Genomic DNA, 11,054 nt, shown 5'->3' with positions numbered 1-11,054 from the left:
ACGGCCGCGACGACGGCGGGGGCGAGATGTCGATTGTCCGTCATTAGCGAGAATAGCGCTCGAGGCGCCGCTTCGTTGCGCGCGTGCACGTTGACAAATTGGCGCCGCCACTGCGATTCCGAACGGACTCGAGCAGGCCGAGCGAAAGCTCGTTGCCGCGTCCAGCTGCAGGGCAGCGTGTGCGCCGTTGGCGAGCGACGCGATCGCCTGCGACCCAAGGAAACTCGATGCGAGCGCTCGCGCGTTGCTTTGTCCCGCCCTCCCGACGTCTCGTGGAAAGTCGTCGACAACTGGAATTGGATGCACGCGCGACGAGCGGCTAATCGAAGCCCGGAGCTGGCGCTTCGCGTTACGACGTCTGCGGCCAAGAGCGATCTCGGCTAGGGCGCGCAGCGCCACGACAACTCGCGAGGCCATTCGAGCCCAACGACCGCCAGCGAGGCTGCAAGAGCTGGCCGTGGAATCGGCTCGCTCGCTCGCCGAGTCTGCCGAACTGCCGATCCGCGTCGCGCGAACGCGGCCAGCCCTTGCCGACGGTGCAGCTCGAGCGGTGGAGGCGCAGCAGCTGCCGGAGTCGAGCAGCCGCGAGCGCAGCCGAAGCGTCGGCCGCTCGGCGGAGGAGCAGAGCGCTCACGCCTCCGCTCGGTGTCCCCCGACGCGCCGGCGGCCAGGCAGGCAGGCAGGCAGGCAGGCAGTCAGTCAGGCAGGCGGGCGGCCCCCTACCACTCGGCTCGGCGCGCGGGCTCGGAGAGAGAGCTCGAGCGCGACTGGCGAGTCGCGGCCGCGCTCGGCGACAGTCATCGCGCGCCGCTCGATCGGAGCTACTTGCAGCCAGCATGGCGGCCTGGCCCACGTGAGAGGCCGCGCCGTACGAGCCTGCAGCCCGCGCCGTTCAGTGTTGCCGCGCGAGCCATGCCGGCCAGCCAGCAGGAGCAGCTGCGCCACCACCGCGCCTGCAAGGGCAAGGCCCACGCGAGCGGCATCGGCAAGGCCAGCCCCGCGCTCATCCCGCACGCGCACCGCGGCGCCGCCGCCGCCAGGCCGCTGCTCAACGGCGGCGGCGGCGGCGGCGCGCCCAAGCGCCCGCCGCCCGCCTGCCCGCGCAAGCTCAGCCGCAACAGCACCAGCTCCTGGGAGTGCAGCGACAGCGACAGCCTTAACTCGTCGGAGGCGGGCGGCGAGCGGGGCCAGCTGCTGCGCCGCATCGGCCGGGCGCTCGACCAGTGCGGCGCCGCGCCGCGCCCGCGCAAGCAGGAGAGCTGGGCCGACAGCCTGCGCACCGCCGGGCCCGGCCGCGACGAGCGCACCCGCCGCATGGAGGAGGGCTGGGACGACAGCCTCGCGATCGGGCCGCCGCCGAGGGAGCGCCGCTGCCAGCGCGGCACCGTCGGGAGCGCGCGCCGCGCGGCGCGGCCCGTCGAGTGGCCGAGGCTGCTGGAGCTGGCCGAGGCCGGTAGGAGGCGGCGCCAGTGCCGCCTGCAGGACCTCGAGGCGCTGACCAGCGCCGCCGGCCGCCCCCAGGTACGTCGTCCCGGCGTCGGCAGCGGCCGCGAGCCCGCCGGGCCGACGAGTGAGCCGACGAGTGAGCCGACGAGTGAGCCGACGAGTGAGCGCGCGGCTCGAGAACAACGTCGTTCCGGGATTCCTCGGCGTGCGCGGGTAGCGATCCGAGTTGTGGGCATGATTATCCGTGGAAAGTCGAGCGCCTTCGGGGGCGAGAGAGAGAGAGAGAGAGAGAGAGAGAGAGATCGCGCGGGCAACATGTCCCATGCAATTTGCTAAATAAACAAACTAATCTCGGGCTGGCGATCTGCTCGACGCGGGATTTTCGCTCGGCGAGCCGCACGAGCGCGCAATAAATCTGATAAAATTGAAAGCGCTCGCGTGTCGCGTTAGCTCGGCCAATAGAAAGTGGCGCGCGCGTGTCGCCGTCGTTGTCGTCGTCGCTGGCCCTTTGTTTTCTCTATTCGCCAAATTCCAGTCGGCGCGATTCGAATCGCGCGTGCTTGATAACAGGGCCGAACCGCTGCTGCAATGTACCGTTGTCGCCCCGATAGCCTCGCATGGCACGTAGAACGCGCCGAGCTTTCCCGAGCTGATTAGTCCAAGTGCATCGCTCTCTCTCTCTCTCTCTTTCTCTCTCACGCGCGATCCCACTGCAGGAAGTTATCGTTCGAGACCCTTTATGGCCGTCGACTCGCCAACGACACCTGCGCACGCGCACCGCATGACTAAGCGGCCGCCGCAACCGCGATTTTCGATTTTCATGCTGATTTGCGAGCCGCGCGCGAGCTCGTGATCCGCGACGGGCGCCACCGCGACCTCGCCGGCGAAGTCCAGTAGTCGAGCCGCGCGCGCGCGCGGAGCGTCGTCGTCCGCCGCCGGCTGAAACACGCCGCAGCCGCGCCCGTGGAAAATTGAAAAGGCATACTTGCCGCGCTTCGCGCCTGCTGCCAGTGCTCAAAACAGCTTGCATAACGCGCGCCGCCTGCAGCGCGCCGTGAGTTATAGGACGGCCGCGCGCCAGAGCGATCCTTTTTTATTTTTATTTTCGCCGGCGTTGTTTTCTTTCCTTTTTTTCCGTTCGCCTCGGCAATTAGCGCGGCTGCGTCGACACACCCGATGTGTGGGGCGACGATCTTCGCGAAACCTCGGCGAGCCGTGAATCCATCGCGCCCAACGCGTCGCTGTGGCGTCGCCGCCGTTGCGCTCGCTCCTCGATCTGGAGCCACTGCTCGGCGAGCGTCAGCCCCGTGTGTTTGCAGTAGGCGATACGCTTATCAGCTGCGCGCGCGCGCGCGCGTGCAAAGCCAAATTGATTGTCGCTCGTTCGCGGGCCGAGCGCTCTCTCCTCTTTTCTTCTCGAGCGCTGACTTGGACAAACTCATTTGGCCGCTCCTGGCTTACGATCGCCGCAAGGAGCTACGCGTAATACACCGCATATTTATCGATAATAACATAACACGAGTGGCACTTTAGTTAGATTTCTATTTACAAAAGTAACAGAGCAACTGTCGTCGTTCAATGCGTTTCGTCGGCGTTGTCGCGGAAAAATAGGCGCGGAAGTCGAAGCAGGCAAAAGAAAAAGTCGAAGAAGAGGAAAAGAAAAAGAATCCTCACAATGATTCTCATTCAGCGAGTGCCTCGGTTATTATAAGCTGCACGTAATACTTGCCGATCGTGTGCAACGCCATTGTCGCTCGCTCTATCGCCGGACGAGCGAATGAAAGCCGGCTATTATTCGATTTTTTTTTCTGTTTTTTGCGCTGAGCGCTTTTCGGCGCTTCCCGCAAAAGCGCCTTTGTTGGCAAGAAAATAAATCGATATCTCGACACTTAAAGCGTCAGAAATGAAATTCTCCGCTCGGCAGTTTACGACTGACATTCGGGTCGAGCACAAAATTTAGTCGCGATAAAAAAGGCAACGGGCACGGCAGGCTTTCGCACTCTCATCGCTCGACGGACGAATCTCTCGAGATCGTTTCTCTCTCTCTCTCTCTCTCTCTCTCTGCCCTCTCTCCTCCATCGCTTGTTTATTCGGCACTCGGTCGAAAGAAATACGGCGGTTACGTTAGGCGAGCTCCGTAGAAGATCGTTCCCCGTTGCGAGGCGAAAGAAAAGAAAAAAAAAAATGTCCGCGGAGAGACGCGAGTGCGCCGACGTTATTTCCACAGCGTCGCCCCTGAATATGAATTATTTATTTGCGTGTAGCTGCACGAGGCGGCGTCGCATTAACGAGTCGCGCTAGGAATTCGTGTCAGATCGGGCTGTTCCCCGATAAGACGCGCTCTCTCGCGGAACGCTCGACGATTCCGAAAACGTGGCTTAGTAGTAGCTGGCAACGCGCGTCGACGAGTCGGGAATCTCGACGGCGATCGTTGGCCATTGTCGATAATGATGAATTGCGAACGTCGATCAGTAGCTGGTAAGATAATGAGCCGAGCCGATTTCTACATTGATCAAACGTGAGGTGGCCTCGATCCTGGCGAGAAATGGATGGCGCGCGTGTAGCCCCCTGCCCCTCTCCGATGAGCGTTATTTATCGTCGGGAACGACCTTTCCATGATTGCTCGCGCGAGAAAAAAACTGCGAGCTAATGAAGTTACGATAAGCGCACGACTGCGCCGGCGGGCGGCTGGCCGGGAAACAGTGAAAGGATCGCGACTTTCGGCCGAGAGCACGCCGCTAGAAAGAGCGCCATCGGCGTCGACTCTTCGTTCCGCGCAGCTCGAAGAGGGCTGTCAGCCGAGAGCATCAAACGACTGACGCAAGGATGTATACATGTGTGTGTGTGTGTGTGTGTGTATATGTAACCTTGGTTCTGGCGGCTTGCGCCGTATTTGGCGCTACCGGCCGACCCGAATTTCGGCTCGAGTCTCATTTTCGCGAGAGAGCGGTGCGCCGACAACGTGCTCTGGGCTTTTCCGCGCGGGCGGATATCTCGATTGGTTCGCGCAGCGGAGAAGCGAGCGACGGCCGCTCGGCGAAACCGTTTTCCGAGAGAGGCAGTCGCGACCGTCTCTCCGGCGCGGCAACGTTGTACGAGGCTGCGGCCGCGGTTGGAGGAAGAAGGACAGCAAGACAAAGAAAAAAAAAACGACATGGAAAAAAAGGAGCCTCGGGTTATTGATGAACGCTGCCGCGCTCGCTTGCCCCCGCTAATGCGCACGTGCGTTCCGCGATGGTATCACGGCGCGCGATATTGCAATTGCGAAACCGAGGGCCAATTATGCGGCGCGCTCGTGCAAGGCGACGTGTGGCTATAATCGTTTGGCGGCGGTGCACGACGGGCCGGAAGTGCTTTTACGCCTGCTGCCGTAGCGGTGACGAGGCACTGTCGGCCGCCTTTGACGCGTCTAGTCGGCGCGAGCCGAAAGCTCGCGGGCCGGCTTCGTCGCCGCATTTTTCAGTTTTCTCGCGCGCGACGCCGAACCCACGCTTTCTCGAAGTAGGTATATGTGCCACGTCGCGCTCGACCGTAATGCCCTCGCTTTTCCGTCACGGAGCCTCACGTGCGCCGTTGCGACAGCTCGCGCGTCGTGCCACACCGACATGGGGCTCTCGGCCCGCGGACGCCAGAGTGAAGCGCGGACGAATATTTATTTCGAATCCCCTGCTCGCCGTGGAGCAATCGGCACGAGCGCAAGCGCGTAGAGAAAGAAACCCAGGAGCCAGGCCGGATCGGCATGATTTTTCCGACGATCGCGGGTCATTAGCATGCGCCAACGTTTGCACGCGCGCACGCTACGTATATTCATCCCGCGAGAGTAGAAGCCGAGAGTCGGCGAGAGGGAGCGGGGGCTTGCGTAAAGCGGCCCGGGGGCATTCGCGGCGAAATCCAGGCTCATTAGTTTGGCGCGGTGCAAGCCGGAAACAAGACGTGCCGACCATGTATCAGCGCGCCAGCAAAAACACGTCTCGCGGTCGGCATCTCTCTTCCTCGCCCTCCTCTATCGTTTCCGCAACTTTCCAATTCCGCGCGGGTGCGTGCCCCCCCCCCCTTCAGCCCCTTTTGGACGCCGATCGGTCGCGGAGGCCGCAATTAGCCGGCAATTCGGGCGCATCGGCGAGCGGAGCCGCGCGCTGGAAAGCTCCGCGCGGCTCGCGTTTAAATCGTCGCGGCCGCTAATTGGACAGAAGGCGAGTCCGCGCGGGACGCGTTCCCATGCGGAGGCGGCTGAATAATCGATGCGGCGGCGCATTCCTACGCGCCGCGGCGAAGGAGGCGCGACTATCCGCGAAGGCAATTAGCACGGACGTCGGCGTGAATCTCGATGCTGCGAGGCTGCGCGCGCATCGCGGCCGAGCTTGCGCAAACGACGCGGCCGCTGCCTCGCTCTCTCTCTCTCTCTCTCTCTCTCTCTATCTCTATCTCGCCGTCCGCGCGCAGAGCTTTCGAGAGTAGTTGTTTTGCCCGGGAGGACGTTAACCTCGCGCGGCCACGCCGCCTCAGCGATCATGACTGGCGAGCTCTTCTTCTTGGCTTGCTTCCTCTACTGGCTGCTCGGCCTCGCCCTCGAGAGCTTCGGCGAGCCGGGGCAGCCGGAGAAGCCGGACGGCGGCGGCAGCCGGCAGCCGGAGCGGAGTCTGCGGCGAGAGCTGCAGAGCAGGCTCGTGCGGCGACGACCAGCCACGACCGTACAGCCGCTCGACTTGTCACGGCGCCGCCGTCCGGCCCCGATCTCACGCCCAGCGCTTTTGCCTTGCAGGCCAAGTCGGAGGAGCACCTCGCGCAGGAGCAGGCCTGGCTGGCCTCGGAGCGCGTCTGGCTGCTGCACCGCGGCGGCTTCAGCTCGGCCAGCAGATGCGGCGCCCCGGCGGACCCCGACACCGGCAAGCTGCGCATCCGCCTGGCCAACTCCGGCGAGGAGCTGCTCGTCGACGAGGAGGACGTGGAGAAGGTAGCCGACGCGACGCACGCTCGACGCGGCGCCCCGCTGAATCGCTCTCTGTTCGCAGGCCAACCCGCCGCAGTTCGACAGGGCGGAGGACCTGTCGCAGCTGCGCTTCCTCAACGAGTCGTCGATGCTGCACACGCTGCGCCAGCGCTACGCCAGCAACCTCATCCACACCTACGCCGGCGAGAGCATGATCGTCATCAATCCCGTCGCGCCTCTGGCCATCTACTCCGAGAAGGTCAGTGCAGCGCGCGCGAGCGGCATCGAGCGGCATCGATAATTAGCTCTCCGCTGTCGGCCCAATTACGCCCACGTCGCTCTTGACACTCGATGCCGCTCGCAGCTCGCAGCTCGCTAACTGCGCTAATCGCGCTACTCGGCGTTGTCCGTTTCGGTGCTCACTTAGCCACGACCCACTTCTCGATTCCAAGCTAAATGCGATTCGTTGCCCAGGTGGTGCAGATGTTCAAGGGCTGCAAAAGCGAGGACATGCCGCCACACATCTACGCCATGGCGCAGTCGGCCTACCGTGGAATGCTGGCCAGCCGACGGGACCACTCGCTCGTGTTCCTCGGCCGCAGCGGGGCTGGCAAGACCGCCAATTTCAAGCATGCGCTGCACTATCTGGTACTGGCCGCCGGCACCGTCAACAAGATTCTCACGATCGAGAAATTGAACGCGCTGTTCACGGTCCTCGAGGCTTTCGGCAACAGTCGCACCCACATGAATACCAATGCGACTCGCTTCACGCAACTCTTTAGCCTCGACTTTGATCAGTCCGGACAGATTGCTTCTGCCTCGCTACAGGTATTACTCAATGCACCGATAGCCTAGTCCCTCTCTTCTCTCGAGTAGCTTCACTACTCCCAACGAAAATTCCTGCACATACAAATGAAGTCGAAGCAAGTCAACCAAATCGCAGTAGTTCTACATAATGGTCTCTACATAATGCAATTGAAAGTTAGATAGAATTCGTTTTCATTCCAAGCGTCTACCTTTATGGGCGCGAGCAGTTTTATCCTTCGTATATTCGATTTAAAAAGTAATGCTGCATTCTTACGTAAAACAGGTGTTGCTTCTGGAAAAATCACGGATAGGCCGGCGCATCAATGGTGACCCCAGCTTCCACGCGATCTACCGCCTACTTGCTGGAGCGGAAGGAACCCTTCGCAAAGAGCTGCATCTCACGAATCTCGTGGCCGAGAACAATCCTTTCATCACACCTTTGCAAAAGCACGAGGACAAACAACGAGCGCAAGTCGAGTTTAATCGCATCGTTGCGGCATTCCGAACCTTGGCGGTCTCCGAGTCTGAAGAAAAAGCCATTTGGATCGTCTTGGCAGGCATTTACCATCTAAGTTGTGCTGGAGCTGTGAAAGCCAGCACGAGCTCTCAGAGTCGTTGGCAGTTCGCGAGAGTCGAGTGTGCTGAGAAATCTGCAACTTTGCTGGGCACCACTGTCGAAGAGCTGAGCAGGCTGCTATTCTCGTCGAACGGTACAGGAGTGGGATTACAAAACTCACAACGAGCTGGCCTAAGGACACCCAGTCCCACTGACCAAAGCAAAGACATCACAGGCCTCGATGCACTCGAAGGTTTGCTGGTAGGCTTGTACTCCGAAGTATTTCACTGTGTAGCTGCTCTAGTCAACAGGTAAGACATGTTTATAATTAGAGCTTTATCAGGTATATTTGAAGGAACTTATCTTACCGACATGTGTTTCAGGTCAATAACCTCACCAGTTCACACAGTGTCATCGTTAATATTATGCGACGCGCCTGGTTTCCAAAATCCCGCGACCTGCGGACGTCAAACTGGAGCAAACTTCGAGGATCTATGTCATAATTATTTACAAGAACGTCTGCAGCTCCTGTTCCATCACACTGCTCTAGTTGCACCCAAAGACAGGCATGGCTATTAATACATTATCGAAAATGCTGTAAATAATCTTACTAACGATAAAATACAATATATTTTTTCTAGATATGTGCAAGAAGGCATCGATATCGACCATGAAGACGACATGGACGAAGCGCTAGGATCGCCCCAAGCCCTTGTATCTTTGATGGATAAAGGAAGTTCTCAGAGTGCCACAATGTTACGAACAAGTCAAAGTGATCTTAGCAGCAGCAGGCAAATGGAAAGGAAAGGGCTTCTGTGGTTGCTTGATGAGGAAACTGTTTGTTCTGGTGGTAATGATGAAATCTTCTTGGATCGGTTGTTTGCATATTACGGAGACAGAGGTAATACAATTACTTAATGTATGATTGAAATTTAAGTTGTTTAACAATATAAAATGACGCCGCGTTTATTTTTTCTTTTTTTTAGAGCACCAACTGCTACTCAGGAAAGCACCAGGAAACAATCAATTTGTATTGCAACATTTGCAAGGTACAAATCCCGTTCTCTACACCGCCACTGGCTGGATAAAGGCAACTCGAGAGAATCCATTTGCTAAAAGTGCGATTAGTATTTTACAAGAGAGTACCAGGTACTGTTGGTTAACAATATTACTTCATAAATTATGTGTCATTTTATACAAAATATAATAAACATTTACAGAGACGAAGTCAGCAGATTATTTGTATGTGCTCGTGGTGCTGGAGTTTCTAGTGCTTTAAGTGGCTCAATCCACGGTCTAGAAGGTTCTCAGTCATTAAGAAGAGCATCTAGTATCAGACGAACATTTACCGCTGTTAAACGGAAAAATGTCTGTTTGCAAGTCAAATTCACTGTCGTATGTATTATTTCATTCGTAATCACAATAATAATTAAGCAATAAAATTTTTATGCTTCTTAGAAAATGAAATTGCGCCTCGTTCTCTGTATATCGGTTGCGTAAAATTTTTAATAATTAGGTCATAAAAGTGTTATCAGCAGTACTCTTGTAATCTCGAATCTCAGCCATTGTCAATGAAGCTATTACGATACCGTACTGCTCACGTTTTGTGTAGTTTACCGCTGTTGTGTATACAGATTTTAATTTGTAGAATGTTTTACATTTGCTTACTATCTTATAATTATACTACTAATTGCTTTATATTTGTCTGTAGCCTCGTTTGTAAGAAAAACATAAATATTTATTGCGGATAAAATTTGCATAATTCCAAATGTGATTTCTATTTCTGCTCTAGGATGGATTAATCGAGACTCTTAGAAGGACTCGAGTGAAATTTATACACTGTTACTTACCGCAGCATAATGCGGGATGCACTGAAAACAAAACTCTCCTTTCTGTCAAAACCACTCACAGCGAGGATAATCTTATCAACGTCCCACTCCTGCGTTCACAGGTATTTAAAACATTCACGCTCGATCGAAAATGAAACGAGTTTTATTCGAAGTTAATTAATACGCGGACTGTCATCAACGTTATGTTTTTTAGGTGAGAGGCAGTCAAATTTTGGAAGCAGTTCGCCTGCACAAAGTTGGCTTTCCGAAATTTATGCCTCTCGGGGAATTCCGGCGACGATTTGCGTTGTTGTCAAATGACACGGCAACTCGTCCGGGAAGTCCTGTGTCCGATGAAAGACGTGCCGTCGAAGACATGTTGTTATCAGTGGACATCGATCCAGCGTCCTACAGAGTGGGACAAAGCCAGGTAAGAGTGAATTATCAAATTTATGGTAGATTGGCCCAACCGAAGTCGACGAACCAAACACCACTTTGAAATACCAAGCGTTTAATAGCCGGAAATTCCTACATATAAATCGTCTGATTTGACGAAAGGCTTGCCTGCTAATAGAGTAACTTGAAATGCACTTAGCGCTACAAGTTTCTCTGATTTCCAATTCGGTACTTCTCCCGATTGCTCGTCAACAAGCTCCTTTGAAAAATCGTGAGAAGGTGAAAGTTTGAGGGAAAGAGTGGCATCGACGACAAGATCGATGCTACGCGGTCACAAGTTATGCACCTCTTGTCGGATGCTTAGAAAATGATGGGTCGATGGTCGTGACACGCCTGATTGTAAAAGGCACAGAGTAGCGCTGACGAATGTCCGCAAAAAAGCAAGTTTACAAAATTGTTATCGCAGCGACATTTGCGATGTCGATGTTATCTGCGATTGCTGGCATTGAACGAAAATCGACGTTAAAGTGCACGATAAAACTTTAACATTGTTGTATTTTTCTTTGGAATATCTCGTCTTTGGAACATTTCCTGGGCGAGAGAGAAAGATACAAAGAGAGAGAGAGAGAGAGGGGGGGGGGGGGGAGGGAGAGAGAGGCGCAGAGAATTTTTACGATGACAAGCCGGTGGTACGCGAAATTTCTCTGCGCCTTGAGTCAGTTGGCGAGTGCGTGGAGCCCGATCGGAAGCTATGGCTCGACGCATAATCAGACTTGCGCGCGCAGCCGGCGCTACGGTACTTTCACTGGCGACGAAAGAAACCGTGGAAGTGTGCCTGCCGCGGTCGTAACGGTGCAGCATCGCACACGGTGAATGCATTGTTCGTAATCCATAGAACCTGCGATAGCAGCGTCGGACCCGATGGAACGAGACCTAGAAATGCCGCTGTTGGGGATTCGTGAGACCGCGCCGCGACGGTTAATTATCGGGGCTGATGCGTGGCGAATGCACGCGCCGGCGCAGCCTTTTTTTTCCACGCCGACACGCTGTTATTATCCGACGCTCGGCGCGAGAAATCGCGACGTGTAGC

At 56.3% G+C, this 11,054-nt stretch overlaps 1 protein-coding gene across 2 annotated transcripts in view; it reads left to right on the top strand.

Annotated features, from left to right (window-relative positions):
• Positions 1 to 800: 800 nt before the first annotated feature.
• Positions 801 to 11,054, top strand: part of LOC131671668 (unconventional myosin-XVIIIa) — a 28,822-nt gene continuing 18,568 nt past the window's right edge. Inside the window, exons 1-11 of one of the 2 annotated variants that reach the window (XM_058948279.1) lie at positions 801 to 1,521; positions 6,209 to 6,400; positions 6,459 to 6,635; positions 6,851 to 7,204; positions 7,467 to 8,050; positions 8,123 to 8,305; positions 8,381 to 8,640; positions 8,726 to 8,888; positions 8,960 to 9,134; positions 9,532 to 9,690; positions 9,783 to 9,998. In XM_058948279.1, coding sequence (XP_058804262.1) covers positions 913 to 1,521; positions 6,209 to 6,400; positions 6,459 to 6,635; positions 6,851 to 7,204; positions 7,467 to 8,050; positions 8,123 to 8,305; positions 8,381 to 8,640; positions 8,726 to 8,888; positions 8,960 to 9,134; positions 9,532 to 9,690; positions 9,783 to 9,998 — 3,072 coding nt within the window. In that variant the 5' untranslated portion in view covers positions 801 to 912. Of the gene's footprint in view, positions 1,522 to 5,602; positions 6,138 to 6,208; positions 6,401 to 6,458; positions 6,636 to 6,850; positions 7,205 to 7,466; positions 8,051 to 8,122; positions 8,306 to 8,380; positions 8,641 to 8,725; positions 8,889 to 8,959; positions 9,135 to 9,531; positions 9,691 to 9,782; positions 9,999 to 11,054 lie in introns of those variants that run through there. The other variant, XM_058948280.1, reaches the window with a different exon arrangement.

The sequence above is a fragment of the Phymastichus coffea genome, unplaced genomic scaffold (assembly GCF_024137745.1).
Source record: "Phymastichus coffea isolate CEN01 unplaced genomic scaffold, Cenicafe_Pcof_1.1 PCOF00132, whole genome shotgun sequence".
Classification (NCBI taxonomy): Eukaryota; Metazoa; Arthropoda; class Insecta; order Hymenoptera; family Eulophidae; genus Phymastichus; species Phymastichus coffea.
Note: the sequence above shows the minus strand (reverse complement) of the source record. Positions and strands in the feature narration are given on the sequence as shown.